Source organism: Muntiacus reevesi, chromosome 17 (genome assembly GCF_963930625.1).
Source record: "Muntiacus reevesi chromosome 17, mMunRee1.1, whole genome shotgun sequence".
Lineage (NCBI taxonomy): Eukaryota > Metazoa > Chordata > Mammalia > Artiodactyla > Cervidae > Muntiacus > Muntiacus reevesi.
In genome coordinates, this window is record NC_089265.1 from 21764025 (window position 1) to 21783284 (window position 19260).

At 39.9% G+C, this 19260-nt stretch overlaps 1 protein-coding gene across 1 annotated transcript; it reads left to right on the top strand.

Moving 5' to 3' along the window:
• Positions 1-4371: 4371 nt before the first annotated feature.
• LOC136148259 (interferon beta-2-like) lies at positions 4372-4932 on the top strand. Its single transcript, XM_065907715.1, has one exon. It carries the CDS (start codon positions 4372-4374, stop codon positions 4930-4932), a length of 561 nt encoding a protein of 186 aa, XP_065763787.1.
• The last annotated feature ends 14328 nt before the right edge of the window (positions 4933-19260 follow it).

The window sequence follows — 19260 nt, forward strand, 5'->3', positions numbered from 1 at the left end:
GGGGTTGATTACACAATCTCTGATGATGTAACAAAACTCAAGTCACTTGTCGGTTTTAAGTATGTAGAGGGCTTTGCTTTGGGCTGTTTCACTTAAAAGCAGATTCAGAAACTGCTTCAGAGACAGAAAATTAACGCAGAACCCACACAAAGGGACTTTCTCACGTGTCAGCAGAGGGCGGCCTCTGAGGCTTGTTCAGCAGCTGCAGCCAATGTATTGTCCTTTTAACTGTTTTCTCAAACTTAGGTTGGCCTGACTCGCTGCACCCCTGACAGAGATTCTGAGAGTTAAAGTCCAGCTCAGAGAATGGGCTAAGATCTGAAGTTAATGCAGCCTTGATGCAGACAGGCATGTTCTGAAAGGGCCAGTCTGAGTGTCCAGCAGCAGCGGGACCTGGCAACAAACAGTGAAAACAAGTCATGGGCTGCTCCCGACTGTTCCTGGGCCATCGACCTTCTGATGGGAGCGTTCTGAGAGTGACGGGGTGCAGATGTAGGATCCTCTGGTTGGATATGTCCTGGAGGAGTTAGGAGAGCTAGGCTGAGAGGCCTTCAGCCAAGTACCTAGTTCCAGCTGCATCCTGAAGTAAGCAAGAAAAAAAATGGGCAATGAGTCTATCCAAGGCCTGTGACAAAATGTCCAGGGTGTGAGAAAGGAGAAGAGAGACGACGGCAACCAGGGGCACTTAGATCTCTCTGCTCATTGTCCATCCCCACACCCGGTGGGAGGCCTGAGGAGGGGCGCTGGCCCACAGCTGCACAGGGCAACCCCGGCCTGGGCAGAGTCAGCCCCAGGTGCTGAGAGAGGGCGAGAGCCAGGCTGCAGCTGGAAGGTGCGAAGACACGCTCTTGCCTCAAGCTGCAGACGGACTTTCCATTGTGGTCCTGAAGCTTCACAGGCAAAATGTCTCCAGATTAGTTGGCCTGTTTTTAAATTTTGTACACATTTATAAAATGGCATGTGTTTCCTTTTGTGTTGAGTTTCTCTTACTCACTACTGTGTTTGTGCAAGCATTGTACTTCTTACATCGTGTTATTAACAAACCTATTATAAGCATAGATAACAACGTATTTATTGATGCCATTTTAAGGGATATTTAGGTCATTTTGTGTTTGGTACTATTATGAATAGTGCTGGTATAAATATTCTTTACTTATATCCTGAAGCATATTCACTTGATTTTTTTCCAGGGTGACTGCTGGACTTTCTAGATCATAGGCTATGCATATTTCAACAATTCTACAAAGTGTTTTTTAAAGTACAAATTTATACACCAAATAGCAGTTGCTCTATATGATCATCACATTTGACATTTTCAGTCCCTTAAAATTTTTATTTGCAGACAATATACATTTATTTAAAATTTTGAAAATCCAACGAAATACTTTTAGATATAGCGTTTGTAAAGTTATCCAGATTAAAACCCAAAATTATTTTGATATGTTTGTGTATGAAAATGCAAGGAAAACCTAGTCAATTAAAAGTAGAAAATGTAATTTAAAAACGGTTTCATTCATTCTTGCAACAACAGTAAATAATAAATATGTTGGAAAAAAAAACCTCAGAAAGAATGTGAAAAATATATAATCAAGCCTGTAGCAAAACTTTATTGAGAGACATTTTAAAAATAGTCCAATCGACCCAGAGGAATCGGGTGGAGAGGGAGGTGGGAGCGGGGATCGGGATGGGGAATACATGTAACTCCATGACTGTTTCATATCAATGTATGACAAAACCCAGTGCAATGTTGTGAAGTAATTAGCCTCCAACTAATAAAAATTAAAAAAAAATAAAAAAAAAAATAGTCCAATCAATTGGCGGCATTTGCTTCTTTTGTTTGCTTATGAAGTGGTTAAGAAACTTTTGCTAAATAATTATTTGCTCACTAAATGACACTGTGAGTCTCAGTAGGAAGCAGCCTTGGCAGTCTCCTATTGTAGACTCTGTATTCCCTTCTCACTGATGCTGACCACCTCATCACATGCTTACACATTTTTGCTCACTCAGAAGAATTAGTTGGACAAGTTGCTTAATCCTTATGAATGATCAAGATGAAAAAAAAGACAAGCTCAAAGTAACAGAGAAAGCTTCTATTTTGCATTAGTTTCTGCCATCTAATTTGAATCAAATTTCAATTATAGACTTGTACTTAGAGGCCAAAAGTGAAGGTAATTTGTCTGTCAATGCTACATTAAAAAGGATTAAAGTGTAGGATGTCCCTGGTGGTCTAGTGGTTAAGAATCTGCCTGTCAATGCAGGGGACATGGGTTCCAACCCTGGTCAGGGAAGATGACATATGCTGTGAGGCAACTCAGCCTGTGCACCCCAACTACTGCGCCCGAGCCCTAGGGTCTGTGCCCGGCAGCGGGAGAAATCTCCACTGTTCAAAGCCTGAGCACCTCCACTAGAGAGCAGCCCAGGCTTGCTTCAACAGAGGAAGCCCACCTGCTGCAACAAAGACCCAGGCCAGTCACAAATATTAACAAAAATTAACTAGTCTACACTTTATTAAGAACTCCCTAGGGTCTCTCCTCTCCCTCCCCACACACTCTGGTTGCAGCAATGTTTTATTTATTTTCTTATTTTTGGCTGTGAGACTTGTGGGATCTTAGTTCTCTGACCAGGGATGGAACTCGGGCCCCCATGCCCTGAAAGCATAGAGTCCCAATCGCTAGATCTCTGGGGAATTCCCAGATCTCCTTAGTTTTTAACCTCATGTTCTTTTTCTGTTCTGGAATGTCATTTAGCATGCTCCATTACCTTTAATGGCCACCTCTTCTTAAGCACTTCCGGCTATGACAGTTTCTCAGTAGTAGACTTTTTATGTTATTGTCAATGGTATCAGTTTTAAGTGTCATCTTCCAACTTTTAACTGCTCATATAAAAAGAAGTGGTTGATTTTTAATATTGATCTTGTTTTCCTACTGCTCCCTCCATCTTGAGCTGTGCTGGTCACCATGGAGCCAACAACCCCATGTGGTCAGCTGGGCGCTTGACTCATCCAGCCTGACTGTACTAAGACTGACACTGTGTCCTGCATTTTGAAGGCACCATGGAAAAGAAGAATGTGCCTATCTCATTAATAAGTTTATATTGGCTTATGTTGAAATGATAACATGTAGATATACTGTGTTAAATAAAATATACTGTTCAAATTAACTTGTTTCTTTTTACTCTTCTGATGTGGCCTCCAGAAAAATTTAAATTGCACATTCATATAAAAAGAAGTGGTCTTTTAATGTCCTAGCTGCAGTCACCATCTGCACTGATTTTGGAGCCCAAGAAAATAAAGTCTGTCACTGTTTCCATTGTTTTCCCATCTATTTGCCATGAAGTGATTATTAGGTTGAACAAACTCCGGGAGGTACTGAAGGAGAGGGAAACCTGACATGCTGCATTCCACGGGGTCGGACCCGACTTAGCGACTGGAAAACAACAACAAAGTTGGTAAAGTTATGTGATGTCTTGCTGCTTATGGCTAAAGCCTCCAAAAAGTTCAGATCAGCTTACTTTAACATCATTCTATTTTGTTTTTTATATACATTATTTTTTCTTTTTATTTAAATATATTTATTGTTAATTGAGTGATAATTGCTTTACAATACTGTGTTGGTTTCTGCCATATATCAACATGAATCAGCCAAAGGTATACATATATTCCCACCCTCTGGAACCTTCACCCCCACTCCCACCCCTCTAGGAACATCACTTTATTTTAGATAGAAAAACATGTGTCTTTTTAAAAATCATTAACTGTATCTTTTAAATTTAAATCATGCATATATCATGTATTTAATTTTCATCAACTTAGTTTAACATTATTCTCTTATAGATAGAAAAAATAGGTGTCTTTTCTAAAACCATAAACTGCAAGTATTATTGTTTGGTAATAGCAGAATTGAGAATTAAACCTAATTCTTATGAAAAAGAAAACTCTCTTACAAACAAGGCCCCCTCTCCCCAAATTTCATAATATGAAAAGAGAAAAAGAAAAATCTGTTCCAAATGAAAGAATCCTGTAATAATCTAGTTCAAAACATTTGTCTCATATTTATTTTAACATTCAGAAATTCATTGAAACTTTAAAAAACATTAGAAATTCTAAGTTTGTACATCTTTCTTCCCCGTGGTATATGTAAATTAATATAGCAAGGAGCTTAAAGAGTTATGGAGGCAACTAATAATTTAAATGACACAGGAAAACTGAAAGGGAGAATTGAAAGTGGGAAATTCCTCTCAAATAGAAAGAATGGAGGCCAATCCTGTATAAGTAGCCCACAGTCTGAGAGGAAGGACATTCACTCTGCAAAGGGCTGAAGACTGAGCTTCAGCATCTACTACAGAACAGGTAGCCCTGTGCCTGTTTCCATCATGACCTACCGGTGCCTCCTCCAGATGGTTCTCTTGCTGTGTTTCTCCACCACAGCACTCTCCATGAACTACAGCTTGCTTCGATTTCAGCAAAGGAAGAGCGTTGCGGTGTGCCAGCAGCTCCTGCGGCAGTTACCTTCAACTCCTCAACATTGCCTGGAGGTCAGGATGGACTTCCAGGTCCCTGAGGAGATGAGGCAATCACAGCAGTTGCGGAAGGAAGATGCAGTATTGGTCATCTATGAGATGCTCCAGCAGATCTTCGGTATTCTCACCAGAGACTTCTCCAGCACTGGCTGGTCTGAGACCGTCATTGAGGACCTCCTTGTGGAACTCCATGGGCAGATGAATCATCTGGAGCCAATCCAGAAGGAAATCATGCAGAAGAAAAACTTCACTACGGGAGACATGACCGTTCTTCACCTGAAGAAATATTACTTCAACCTTGGGCAGTACCTGAAGTCCATGGAGTACAACAGCTGTGCCTGGACAGTCGTGCGAGTGCAAATACTCATGAACTTTTCTTTCCTGAAGAGCCTAACAGGGTACCTCCATGACTGAACATCTCCCACCTGTGGCTCTGGGAATGGACAATGTGACTTTAATGTGAGACTCTTCAGCCAGCAGAGGTTCTTGAAGTAACTGACAATGCAAACACTGGATTTCAATGGACAGTTAAAGACTGTAAGCTATTTTTAAATTGATTTATGCATTATTTATTTATTTAACCTTTTATATGGGAAATAAATTACTTATAAAACAAGAGTCAATGTGGCAGTTTCAATGTCAACTTGATTTATGTGACAACACATATTAAAATTTGCAGAGCACCTTGGAGACATTCATGAAAACAAGCCTGCAGAGTGGTAGTTTCTGGCCCCTGCCTTTGAGGAATTTAAAACAGAAGGAAGATATGTGGAATGTCCAAGTTATAGGCATACTCTCCATGGATCCATACAGTTTACCTGCTCTTGTGTCCTTCACTTCTTTAACTGTACCAGACAGCTCATGTTGTAGGGCTCCTTGATATGATGTGGGTTTTTTTTCTTTCTTTTTTTTAATTGGGCAGAAATGTACATCACCTTACATTTGAGAGTCTTACGAAGGAAGCCTTCTTGATGCCAATAAAATACGGGCAAATTCCATTTAGTTTATAAAATTCTTACTAAAGCAAATGAAAATTTCTGACCTTCTAAATGTTCTTAGTTGCTTCTTCACTCCAACCCTGATTTCCAACAATGTAGTCCTTGGAAAGAGATTTCAGGAACATGAGTTAAAAATTACTTAAGACTATCATGGGGTCACTAGAAATTGTCAAACATGGTAATTCTCTCAATTAAAGGTAAGTGAAAAGAAATCATGAAAATATTTTAAAGTTTAAATCCATTAAAACTAGAAATGTAAAAATACTTGTTTTAATACAAAGAAAATTTAGTTTAAATAATGTTTATTAAAATGCTATTGTTAAAGAAAAATATATTTTAAATACCTTATATATCTTTATTATAAAATTGGAAACGAACTATTTCATTTAAGGTAAATATATTAATTAAATATAAAATTAGTTAAAAAATAAACTGCTGTGTTAAGAAGTATTCCTACTTTTCAGCTATTCAATACTGATCTCCCCCACTTCAAGGCTGAATCCTTGAAAGACTCTCTGAAAATTCCAGAGCATTCCAGAAGCTCACTCTTTCCTGGTCACTTGCCCAGGTGGTGGCCACCTGTCTCACCTCGTCTCACCCCCAGGAGGTCCCCCCAAACCGTCCCATGGTTATTTGGTCCCTGGCCACCGTTGAGTTCTCCTCTGTGGGCAACGCACTCCCCAGGTCCCATCCCCTGTCCCATGGCCTTGGCTGTTTCTCACGTTGTCCAGAATGGCTCTAAGCCTATAGTCTCACCGACGCCACCTGGCTCCTCTTTGTGCTCAAGACCCCTCCATCTCCCATCGCCCATAGTCTCACCCCCACCGCAGGGTTTAACTTTGTCCACACCGCGGTTCTATGGCCCCATCGCCAGTATTCTCACCGCCTTCCCTGTTTTCCACTTGTCTGCGACGCCCTCTGACTTCCCAGCGCAAACATTCACAGTCTCATCGCCAGGCAGGTCCTCCTGTGCGCCCATCCCCTCCCGTCGGTCCATAAACAATTGTCGCCTCGCTGATCCCCGCGCTCACTTTGTCCTCACGCTGTCACAAGGTCGCATGGGCTGTACTCCCATCGCCAGCGCCGGGTATCGCCCTCCCACCGCCCCAGGGCAGATAGCGTCATCGCGGCCACCACGTTCCACTTTGTGCCCAACGCCCTCCCACAGTCCCACAGCGAATAGTCTCATAGCGGCCCCTGTGTTCCACTTTGTTCTGCAAACGCTCTCCCGTCACCCCACAGCAAATCGTCTCCTAGACCCCGCGGATTCGAGCCATGAGCAACGCTCCAGCAGGGCCCACAGTGAATAGTCGCTTAGCAGCCGCGCTCCTTCTGCACAATCCCTGCCCCCATCGCAGCAGAGCCATAGTGTCATGGGTGCCTCTGTGTTTCACTTGGTGCACAACGCCCTCCCATTGTTCCACAGCCAATAGTCTCCTGGCCACCACTGGACTCCGCCTGGATTGCAACACACGCAGCCACCAACCCACGGCCCCAAATCATTAGGGACAGCCAGCACGCTCATCGCGGCACAGCCAATAGTCTCATGGCAGCTACAACGTTTCACTTTGTTAGCAATGCCCCCCACATCCTCCTGTAACCAATTGTCTTCTGCCCACCCTCTAGAATTCAAAAGTATGAAGTCAAGAGATACCTGGAATAACAGGCAAATTTGGCCTAGAGTACAAAATGAAGCAGGCAAACGCTAAAAGGGTTTTGCCAAGAGAACGCACTGGTCATAGCAAACACCCTTTGCCAACAACACAAGACAAGACTCTACACATGGACTTAACCAGATGGTCAATATTGAAATCAGTTTGATTATATTCTTTGCAGTCAAAGATGGAGAAGCTCTACACAGTCAGCAAAAACAAGACCAGGAGCAGACTGTGGCTCAGATCATGAACTTCTTATTGCCAAAGTGAAGTGAAGTGAAGTGAAGTCACTCAGTCGTGTCCGACTCTTTACGACCGGATATACTGTAGCCTACCAGACTCCTCTGTCCATGGAATTTTCCAGGCAGGAGTACTGCAATGGGTTGCCATTTCCTCCTGCAAGGGATCTTCCTGATCCGAGCATCAGACTCAGTCTCCCCCATGGCAGGCAGACACTTTATCATCTGAGCCACCTGGGAAGCCCCAAATGCACCCTTAAAATGAAGAAAGTAGGGAAAAATACTAGGTCATTCTGGTATGACCTAAATCAAATCCCTTGTGATCACACGGTGGAAGTGACAAACAGATTCAAGGGATTAAATCTGATAGACAGAGTGCCTGAAGAACGACGGACAAGAAGTTCATGACATTGTACAGCAGGCAGGGATCAAAACCATCCCCAAGAAAAAGAAATGCAAAAAGGTAAAATGGTTGTCTGAGGAGGCCTTACAAATAGCTGAGAAAGGAAGAGAATTGAAAGGCAAAGGAGAAAAGGAAAGATATACCCATTGGAATGCAGAGTTCCAAAAGATAGCCAGGACAGAAAAGAAAGCCTTCATCAGTGATCAATGCAAAGAAATAGAGGGAAACAATAGAATGGGAAACACTAGAGATCTCTTCAAGAATCTTAGTATCTCAGAAATACCAAGGGAACTATTCATGCAAAGACGGGCACAAAAAAGGACAGAAATGGTATGGATGTAACAGAAACACAAGATATTAGGAATAGGTGGCAAGAATACATAGAAGAACTATCCAAAAAAGATCTTCATGACCCAGACAACAGGGCAGTATGATCACTCATCTAGAGCCAGACATCCTGGAATGCGAAGTCAAGTGGGCCTTAGGAAGCATCACTACAAAATAAGCTAGTGGAGATGATGGAATTCCAGTTGAGCTATTTCAAATCCTAAAAGATGATGCTACTGAAAAAGCCACACTCAATATGCCAGCATATTTGGAAAACTGAGCAGTGTCCACAGGACTGGAAAAGGTCATTTTCATTCCAACTCCAAAGAAAGGCAAGCCAAAGCGTGCTCAAACGACTGCACATTGCAGTCATCTCACACGCCAGTAAAGTAATGCTCACATTCTCCAATCAGCAGTATGTGAACCGAGAACTTCCAGATGTTCAAGCTGATTTTAGAAAAGGGAGAGGAACCTGACGTCAAATTGCCAATATGCGCTGGATCATCGAAAAAGCAAGAGAGTTCCAGTAAAACATCGATTTCTGGTTTATTGACTATGCCAAAGCCATCAACCGTGTGGATCACAATAAACTGTGGAAAATTCTGAAAGAGAAAGGGATACCAGACCACCTGATCTGCCTTTTGAGAAACCTGTATGCAGGTCAGGAAACAACAGATAGAACTGGACATGAAAAAACAGACTGGTTCCAAATAGGAAAAGGAGTATCTCAAGGCTGTATATTGTCACCCTGCTTATTTAACTTATATGCAGAGTACATCATGAGAAACGCTGGGCTGGAAGAAGCACAAGCTGGAAACAAAATTGCTGGTAGAAATATCAGTAAGCTCAGATATGCAGATGACACCACCCTTAGGGTAGAGAGTGAAGAGGAACTGAAAAGGCTCTTTATGAAAGTGAAAGAGGAGAGTGAAAAAGTTGGCTTAAACCTTAACATTTAGAAAACTAAGATCATAGCATCTGGTCCCATCACCTCATGGGAAATAGATGGTGAGACAGTGGAAGCAGTGTCAGACTTTATTTTTTTGGGCTCCAAAATCACTATGGATGGTGACTGCAGCCATGAAATTAAAAGGTGCTTACTCCTTGGAAGGAAAGTTATGACCAACCTAGACAACATATTAAAAAGCAGAGACACTACTTTGCCAACAAAGGTCCGTCTGGTCAAGGGTATGGTTTTTTCCATTGGTCATGTATGGATGTGAGAGTTGGACTGTGAAGAAAGCTGAGTGCCGAAAAATTGATGCTTTTAAACTGTGGTGTTGGAGGACTCTTGAGAGCCCCTTGGACTGCAAGGAGATCCAACCAGTCCATCCTAAAGGAGATCAGTCCTGGGTGTTCATTGGATGGACTGAAGCTGAAGCTGAAACTCCAATACTTTGGCCACCTCATGTGAAGAGTTGACTCATTGGAAAAGACCCTGATGCTTGGAGTGACTGGGGGCAGGAGAAGAGTGATTGGGGGCAGGGAGTGATTGGGGGCGACAGAGGATGAGATGGCTGAATGGTATCCCGACTCGATGGGCATGCATTTGAGTGAACTCAGGGAGTCGGTGATGGACAGGAAGGCCTGGTGTGCTGCGATTCACGGGGTCGCAAAGAGTCGGACACGACTGAGCAACCGAACTGAACTGAACTGAATGCATGAAAAATAAGGTCAAGGTGTAGGCTTTCAAAAATGCACAACATGAAAGTAGAAAGTTTTTTGGGGGGCAAAAATGAGGACTGTAGCCCAGGAGACAGCACATCAGATAGCTCCGAGAAGCTGTTCCAAAGAGGCACAGAGCGATATATGTGATTTTGGTGAAGGGAGAGTACATGTAATCCTGTACCTATTTTTTGCAAAAGTTTTCTGTTAGTGTCATGAAGGTTTCTTGGAGTCACAAGAAGCAATCATCACCATAAAGGTCCGCGCTTTTCTAGATATGAGGAGATAGAAGAATTGGGTTCATAAAATGGGCTCCTGAAAACATCTAACCTTCTGAAGACTTGTTCTGCCAGTTTTCCCTGCTCGCAGAACACCTCACTTCTGCTTTCCACGCTGCGTTGCTTTCCAGGGGTGTTAGAAGTCAGCAGCTGCAATAGCACATGATTTAATCCTTGAAGGTAGATGACAAGTGCCAACGGCACGTTCTAGTTTGTACTTGGCAGGGCATGAGACGACGTTTCACGTTTGCACTATTTGTCCAAATGAAGTTCTGGGGAGAGGTCGAGGGGAACAAGTAATGTTCTTGCTTGCACACACTTCATTAAAATACAATCTGACTCAAATGCTTTTCCTCCAAGTTCAGCTTTGGGGATAATGAGAAGAATACCAGTCATAGTTCACACTATCATCACCTGTTTGACAGAAACATCCAAGCTGATCCCCAAAGACAATGCCTACAGGAAAATATCCACAATGTAGACAGGTTACTTGCTGTTTCCTTACTACTCAAAGGAGAGAAGAAAAGAATCATCAGGCAATTCCTTGCAAGTGCTTGAGGATGACTAAAGAAAAACTGATTAGTGAGTATTCCATTTGGGCCCACAATCACGAGTCGCATTTGATCTAAATATAGCAAATGGAAAGTTGAACTCAGTCTTCCTGAAAATCATCTTCAAAAAATATCACATACAATTATAAATATATATGCACCCAACATAGGATTACCACAATATGTAAGGCAAATGCTAACAAGAACGAAGGGGGAAATTAAAAATAACACAATAATAGTGGGAGACTTTAATACCCCACTCACACCTATGGACAGATCAACTAAACAGAAAATTAACAAGGAAACACAAACTTTAAATGACACAATTGTCCAGCTAGACCTAATTGATATCTATAGGACATTTCACCCCAAAACAATCAATGTCATCTTTTTCTCAAGTGCACAGGGAACCGTCTCCAGAATAGATCACACCCTGGGGTATAAATCTAGCCTTGGTAAATTCAAAAAATTGAAATCATTCCAGTCATCTTTTCTGACCACAATGCAGTAAGATTAGATCTCAATTACAGGAAAAAAACTATTAAAAATTGCAACAAATGGAGGTTAAATAACACACTTCTGAATAATGAACAAATCATAGAAGAAATCAAAGAAGAAATCAAAATATGCATAGAAACGAATGAAAATGAAAACACAACAACCCAAAACATATGGGACACTGTAAAAGCAGTGCTAAGTGGAAAGTTCATAGCAATACAGGCTTACCTCAAGAAACAAGAAAAAGGGCAAATAAATAACCTAACTCTACACCTAAAGCAATTATACAGAGTGAAGTAAGCCAGAAAGATAAAGAACATTACAGTATACTAACACATATATATGGAATTTAGAAAGATGGTAACGATAACCCTATATGCAAAACAGAAATAGAGACACAGAAGTACAGAACAGACTTTTGAACTCTGTGGGAGAAGGAGAGGGTGGGATGTTTCGAAAGAACAGCATGTATATTATCTATGGTGAAACAGATCACCAGCCCAGGTGGGATGCATGAGTCAAGTGCTCGGGCCTGATGCACTGGGAAGACCCAGAGGAATCAGGTGAGGAGGGAGGTGGGAGGGGGGATTGGGATGGGGAATACGTGTAACTCCATGGCTGATTCATGTCAATGTATGACAAAACCCACTGAAAACAATATATATTTATATATAAAATAAAAATTAAAAAAAATTAGGGCAGAAATAAATGCAAAAGAATCAAAAGAGACCATAGCAAAAATCAACAAAGCTAAAAGTTGGTTTTTTGAAAAGATAAATAAAATTGACAAGCCGTTAGCCAGACTCATCAAGAAATAAAGGGAGAAGAACCAAATCAACAAAATTAGAAATGAAAATGGAGAGATCACAACAGACAACTCTGAAATACAAAGGATCATAAAAGACTGCTACCAGCAGCTCTATGCCAATAAAATGGACAACTTGGAAGAAATGGACAAATTCTTAGAGAAGTATAACTTACCAAAACTGAACCAGGAAGAAACAGAAGATCTTAACAGACCCATCACAAGCATGGAAATCGACACTGTAATCAGAAATCTTCCAGCAAACAAAAACCCAGGACCAGATGGCTTCACAGCTGAATTCTACCAAAAATTTAGAGAAGAGCTAACACCTATCTTACTCAAACTCTTCCAGAAAATTGCAGAAAAAGGCAAAGTTCCAAACTCATTCTATGAGGCCACCATTACCCTAATGCCAAAACCAGACAAGGATGCCACATAAAAAGAAAACTACAGGCCAAGATCACTGATTTTTGCATAGATGCAAAAATGCTTAACAAATTTCTAGCAAACAGAATCCAACAACATATTAAAGAGATCACACATCATGATCAGGTGGGCTTTATCCCAGGAATGCAAGGATTCTTTAATATCCACAAATCAATCAATGTAATACACCACATTAGCAAATTGAAAGATAAAAACCATATAATTATCTCAATAGATGCAGAAAAAGCCTTTGACAAAATTCAACATCCATTTATGATCAAAACTCTCCAGAAAGCAGACATAGAAGGAACATACCTCAACATAATAAAAGCTATATATGACAATCCCACAGCAAACGTCATCCTCAAAGGTGCAAAATTGAAAGCATTTCCCTTAAAGGCAGGAACAAGACAAGTGTGTCCACTCTCACCACTACTATTCAACATAGTTTTGGAAGTGTTGGCCATGGCAATCAGAGCAGAAAAAGAAATAAAAGGAATCCAGATAGGAAAAGAAGAAGTAAAACTCTCACTGTTTGCAGATGACATGATCCTCTACATAGAAAACCCTAAAGACTCTACCAGAAAATTACTACAGCTAATCAGTGAATATAGTAATGTTGCAGGATATAAAATTAACACACAGAAACCCCTTGCATTCCTATATGCTAACAATGAGAAAACAGAAAGAGAAATTAAGGAAACAATACCATTCACCATTGCAACAAAAAGAATAAAATACTTAGGAGTATATCTATCTAAAGAAACGAAAGACCTATATATAGAAAGCTATAAAACACTGATGAAAGAAATCAAAGAGGACACAAATAGATGGAGAAATACACCGTGTTCATGGATTGGAAGACTCAGTATTGTGAAAATGGCTATACTACACAAAGCAATCTATAGATTCAATGCAATCCCTATCAAGCAGCCAACAGTATTTTTTTAAACAGAACTAGAAAAAATAATTTCACAATTTGTATGGAAATACAAAAAAACCTCGAATAGGCAAAGTAATCTTGAGAAAGAAGTATGGAACTGGAGGAATCAACCTATCTGACTTCAGGCTCTACTACAAAGCCACAGTCATCAAGACAGTATGGTACTGGCACAAACACAGAAATATAGATCAATGGAACAGAATTGAAAGCCCAGAGATAAATCCACTTACCTATGGACATCTTATCTTTGACAAAGGAGGCAAGGATATACAATGGAAAAAAAGACAACCTCTTTAACAAGTGGTGCTGGGAAAACTGGTCAACCACTTGTAAAAGAATGAAACTAGAACACTTTCTAACACCATACACAAAAATAAACTCAAAATGGATTAAAGATCTAAATGTAAGACCAGAAACTATAAAACTCCTAGAGGAGAAGATACGCAAAACACTCTCCGACATAAATCACAGCAGGATCCTCTATGACCCACCTCCTAGAATATTGGAAATAAAAGCAAAAATAAACAAATGGGACCTAATTAAACATAAAAGCTTTTGCACAACAAAGGAAACGGTAAGCAAGGTGAAAAGGCAGCCCTCAGAATGGGAGAAAATAATAGCAAATGAAGCAACAGACAAAGGATTAATCTCAAAAATATACAAGCAGCTCCTGCAGCTCAATTCCAGAAAAATAAATGACCCAATCAAAAAATGGGCCAAAGAACTAAACAGACATTTCTCCAAAGAAGACATACAGATGGCTAACAAACACATGAAAAGATGCTCAACATCACTCATTATCAGAGATATGCAAATCAAAACCACAACGAGGTACCATTACACGGCAGTCAGGATGGCTGCTATCCAAAAGTCTACAAGCAATAACTGCTGGAGAGGGTGTGGAGAAAAGGGAACGCTCTTACACTGTTGGTGGGAATGCAAACTAGTACAGCCACTATGGAGAACAGTGTGGAGCTTCCTTAAAAAACTGGAAATAGAACTGCCATATGACCCAGCAATCCCACTCCTGGGCATACACCGTAGGGAAACCAGATCTGAAAGAGACACGTGCACCCCAATGTTCATCCCAGTACTGTTTATAATAGCCAGGACAAGGAAGCAACCTAGATGTCCATCAGCAGACGAGTGGATAAGGAAATTATGGTACATATACACAATGGAATATTACTCAGCCATTAAAAAGAATTCATTTGAATCAGTTCTAATGAGATGGATGAAACTGGAGCCCATTATACAGAGTTAAGTAAACTAGAAAGATAAACACCAATACAGTATACTAACGCATATATATGGAATTTAAAAAGATGGTAACGATAACCCAATATGCAAAACAGAAAAAGAGACACAGATGGACAGAACAGACTTTGGGACTCAGTGGGAGAAGGCGAGGGTGGGATGTTCTGAGAGAATAGCATTGTCTTCCCTGGTGGCTCAGCTGGTAAAGAATCCGCCTGCAATGCAGGAGAATAGCATTGAAACAACTATACTATCAAGGGTGAAATAGACCACCAGCCCAGGTTGGATGCATGAGACAAGTGCTCAGGGCTGGTGCACTGCGAAGACCCAGAGGGATGGGTTGGGGAGGGAGGCGTGAGCGGGGATCGGGATAGGGAACATATGTAAATTCATGGCTAATTCATGTCAATGTATGGCAAAAACCACTACAATATTGTAAATTAATTAGCCTCAAACTAATAAAAATAAATGAAAAAAATTCAAAAAAAAAAAAAAAATCACACACATGCTGTGGGCAAGGACCAAAAAAGACTAAAACAAAATTTTTGTATCAATGAAGAGTTAACAGTTAAAACTAATTGCATCTTATGAAACACTATATAAAATATGTGACAGATTATTACGCTTAGTCTATTAATTACCACTAACAGTCACTTAATTAGTTTTCCTCTTATCCTGCTGATGAGGTAGCATTTATGTTGCAGGAAGGTAAATAATACAGGGTAAGATAGCAATTCAAGTAAACATCTGCTTTTCATCCTTTTGTGTTTAAGTGGCAACACACATGTGTATTCTTATTTAATATAAATTGTACAAGTATGTGTATATATATATACACGCATATATTGTTCAGTTGCTAAGTTGTATCCGAGTCTTTGGGACACCATGAACTGCAGTAAGCCAGGCTTCCCTTTCCTTCACCATCTCCCGGAGCTTGCTCAAACTCATGTCCATTGAGTCAGCGATGCCAGGCAACCATCTCATCCTCTGTCACCCCCTTCTCCTGCCCTCAGTCTTTCCCAGCATCAGGGTCTTTTTCAATGAATTGTTTTCTTCACGGCAGATAGCCAAACAATTAAAGCTTCAGCACGAGTCCTTCCAATGAACATTCAGGGTTGATTTCCTTTAGGATTGACTGAATTAATCACCTTGCTGTCTAAGAGACTCTCAAGAGTGTTCTCCAGCACCACAGTTCGAAATTCTTCAGTGCTCAACCCTCTTTATGGTCCAACTCTCACATCCATACAACTACTGGAAAGCCTTCCAGGATCAGATGGAGAGCCTGGTGTGATGAAGTAACCCCTGCCACTTAAATTCTCCTCTCAGAGCTAACCTGGGTCAGCTGCTTTCTTGGTTAAAGCTCCTGGGGCAGCCAACAAAGTAGAAGAGTCTATGTGACATCAACACAGATTTTCCCATTGTTTCCCTAGTTGTACATGTACCTGGTTGTAGTTTCAATGTCTTGACAAATAGGTGAGGAGACATGATGTCAAATGATGGCAATAGCATCATCATCATTCAAAAAGATTTCGACTCCCAGGATGACAAGTGTATTCAGAGCAAGTTGAGAAGCTAGATAAGAATAACAGACGCATTGCTATGTCCTCATATGCTTCACCTTAAAGTGAGAATTGTTTAATTCAAGTTGACTAGGGCCTTATTGAACACAGGACTCCAAAACTTTTCCAGTTATCACATTTGGAATACATGGCACTCATTTTGCAAACTGCATCCAACTTACCATCATTCTCAGTGCTTTCACAATTAACATATATTTATTTTCTTGAATAAGGAGTCAGTTTATTTTCATTTAACTTTTATACATTCCCCTGTTTATATTTGAACATAACTTCACAAGCATCTCTCTTCTTACCATGTGTCTTCTGAACCTTTACTATGCTGACTGAAAGCAACAGTCCTAATGAGAACTAGAAGTGAATAGTCACATCCATGGAGGTTACTTTGTAAACTTTCTTATTTTTTTTGGCTGTGACAGCCACATGGCTTATGAGACCTTTATTCCCTGACTGGGGATTGAACCCAGACCCATGGCAGTGAAAGTACTGAATCCTAACCATTGAATGGCCAAGGAAGTCTCAAATCAAATTTTGCAGTTTTAGGTTTTCAGTTTTTCACTCAAGTTTTCAGAAAAACTCTAAATTGCTTTAACATTATATATTTGTTCTAAATAAATGAATGTTGGAGAACTGAAGGGAATATGACAAGGGTCAAGAAACATGTAAATGTCGCATTAAAAGTAATGCATAAATCCAATACATTTGAGACCCAAGCTGATAAAGGTTAAAATAATAAATATTAATAGAATCTCCTTATACATAAACTGTTGATTTATTTAAAACACAAACTTCACGATAACTAGTAAGAGGAAAAAAACCTAAAATCTAATAATACTAAATACTTAAAACCAAAATTGGACAACACAGAGGCAGGCCAAAAGAGCAAGAAAGTATAATGAAGGAAATAATTAGAGGTAGCAATTTAATGTAAACCAGATCTTTGTCATTAATATAATATTGATATCCTTGAGGGAAAAAAAAACACATTAAATTTGAGAAAGTAGGTCAATATATAAAAGAAACAAATTGAGTTTATAGTTAAATATAAAAACGCTTGAACTAAATTTCAAATAGTATAAAACAATAAGTCAGCAACGTAATGTTATATAGCAGTGTGAACACAAACATGGTAGAACTGAAATTTTACCTAAGTGCTGTGCTTGCGAGCTAAGTTGCTTCAGTCATGTTTGATTCTTTGTGACTCTATGGACCATAGGCTGCCAGGCTCTTCTGTCCGTGGGATTCTCCAGGCAAGAAGAGTGGGTTGACATGCCCTCCTCCAGGGGATCTTCCTGACCCAGGGATCAAACTGGTGTCTTCTATGTCTCCTGAATTGGAAGGCAGGTTCTCTACCATTAGTGCCGCCAGGGAAACCCAGTACGATGCTATTAGTCTCTAAAAGGCCATATAGAAAAGTAATGAAGAGAAAATTTCAAAATATGATTTAGAAGAGGAAATTAGTGATCAACACACTTGAGCCCTTAACCTAGATTAGGAAATATAATTGTTACAAATATTTATGAAAATTATCATACATTAGACTTACACAGAAAATATCCATAATTCTTTTAGGGCAAAAATATTTGTATAAGTTGTGTGCTCAGATCACAATGCCTGCAATCAAAGTAATTTAAGTAATAATTTAAAATAATTTTAAAGTATCATTTAGAGATCTAACATCGTCCTGATAAATTATGACAAGTTAGAATTAAAACATACATTGAGAAATTTAGTCAGAAATGGAAATTAAATAACTATTCCTCAAATTTGCAGGAAAAAAGTTGCACACTGAGATGAATTCATATCCTTGAAACATGAATTGGAAATAGATTGGCCTCATTTATTAAAGTTAACAAGAATATTCATATAACATTAATAGAACTAGTATAAGAAAATACCTGTCAAATGCCCACTTCTGAATCACCATGATTTAACTATCTGTCATTCTCGAGAATAAAATTAGATTTTATAAAAACAGTGGCTAATTTTAGCTCATAACTCAAATAATCATCATCCAAGTGCTTCTCCTCAATCACCAAGAATGCAGCAGATGTGCTTATCACACAGCATATTAAAAGGACTACAACAAAGAATATTTTTAAAATATCTACCAAAAAGTTAAATTTTCATAAAATTCATCATGTAGCTGTTTCACAAAGGATCTTCTTAAGTGAAACGGTAGTTTTTTCAAACTTCAAGCAAATTATACATAAAAACATGGCAATTACTAGGACACTGAGGTGCCAGTGCTTTGATCAACACTAAGGCACCAGCACTCTTACCCATATTGTATTTGCACCACCAGTAGAAGTTGTAAATGTGGTGAAAATGACAAATAAGGGCTGGCTATCATTACAGTAACCATTTTACCTCACAAATCCCTGTAGAGTGTTCTGGGGATCTGCAGGGGCCCACAGGCTGCACTTTGAGAACTGCTGTTTTCATGAATTTCCCTGCACCTGCTCTGGTCAGAGTTGCTCTGTAGCTTTAAAATCTTCAGTAATTTCCTTGGTTCTTAAGATAAAATCTAACATCATTCAAAAGTCTATCTCTGGGCCCTTTTCTGTATCTCCAGGGTCATTCCCTGCCATACTCTCCATGCATCAGTACAGTCTACCGACTCTGGTCTTGTTCACTTCTTTAAAAGTCTCAGAACCATTCCTGCTGCAGGGACCCTCTACACTGTGCTTTGTTTTGTATTTTTATATTATGTTTTTTTGTTTTTTCTTCTGGGAAAGTTTGCTCTTCAGGAGATACTTAACAGATTGCTACTCACTCTTCAAGTCTCATACTTCAGCTTACTTCCGTGGGGAGACTGAAGGTGGTCTGAATGAGCATCCCAGGAAAGTCACTGTCATCAGCCCCTTTTACTTCTCCTGTGGAGCCCAGGGCCCAAATGTAAATACCTAATTGTCTTATAACAACTTCTTTCATGGCAATGTTCTCACTCCAGTGTGAGCTCTGTAAGGTCAGGGCCTCTGCCTCTCATACTCAAGACTCTCTCCGCAAGGCCAAAGAGTAAGGAATTAACTGCACAACATTCTTCTCCACATATTTTGCATCATTAGGACATTGGGAAAGCTTTCAAAAGAAATAGGAAGAAACATGTCTTCAAATAAA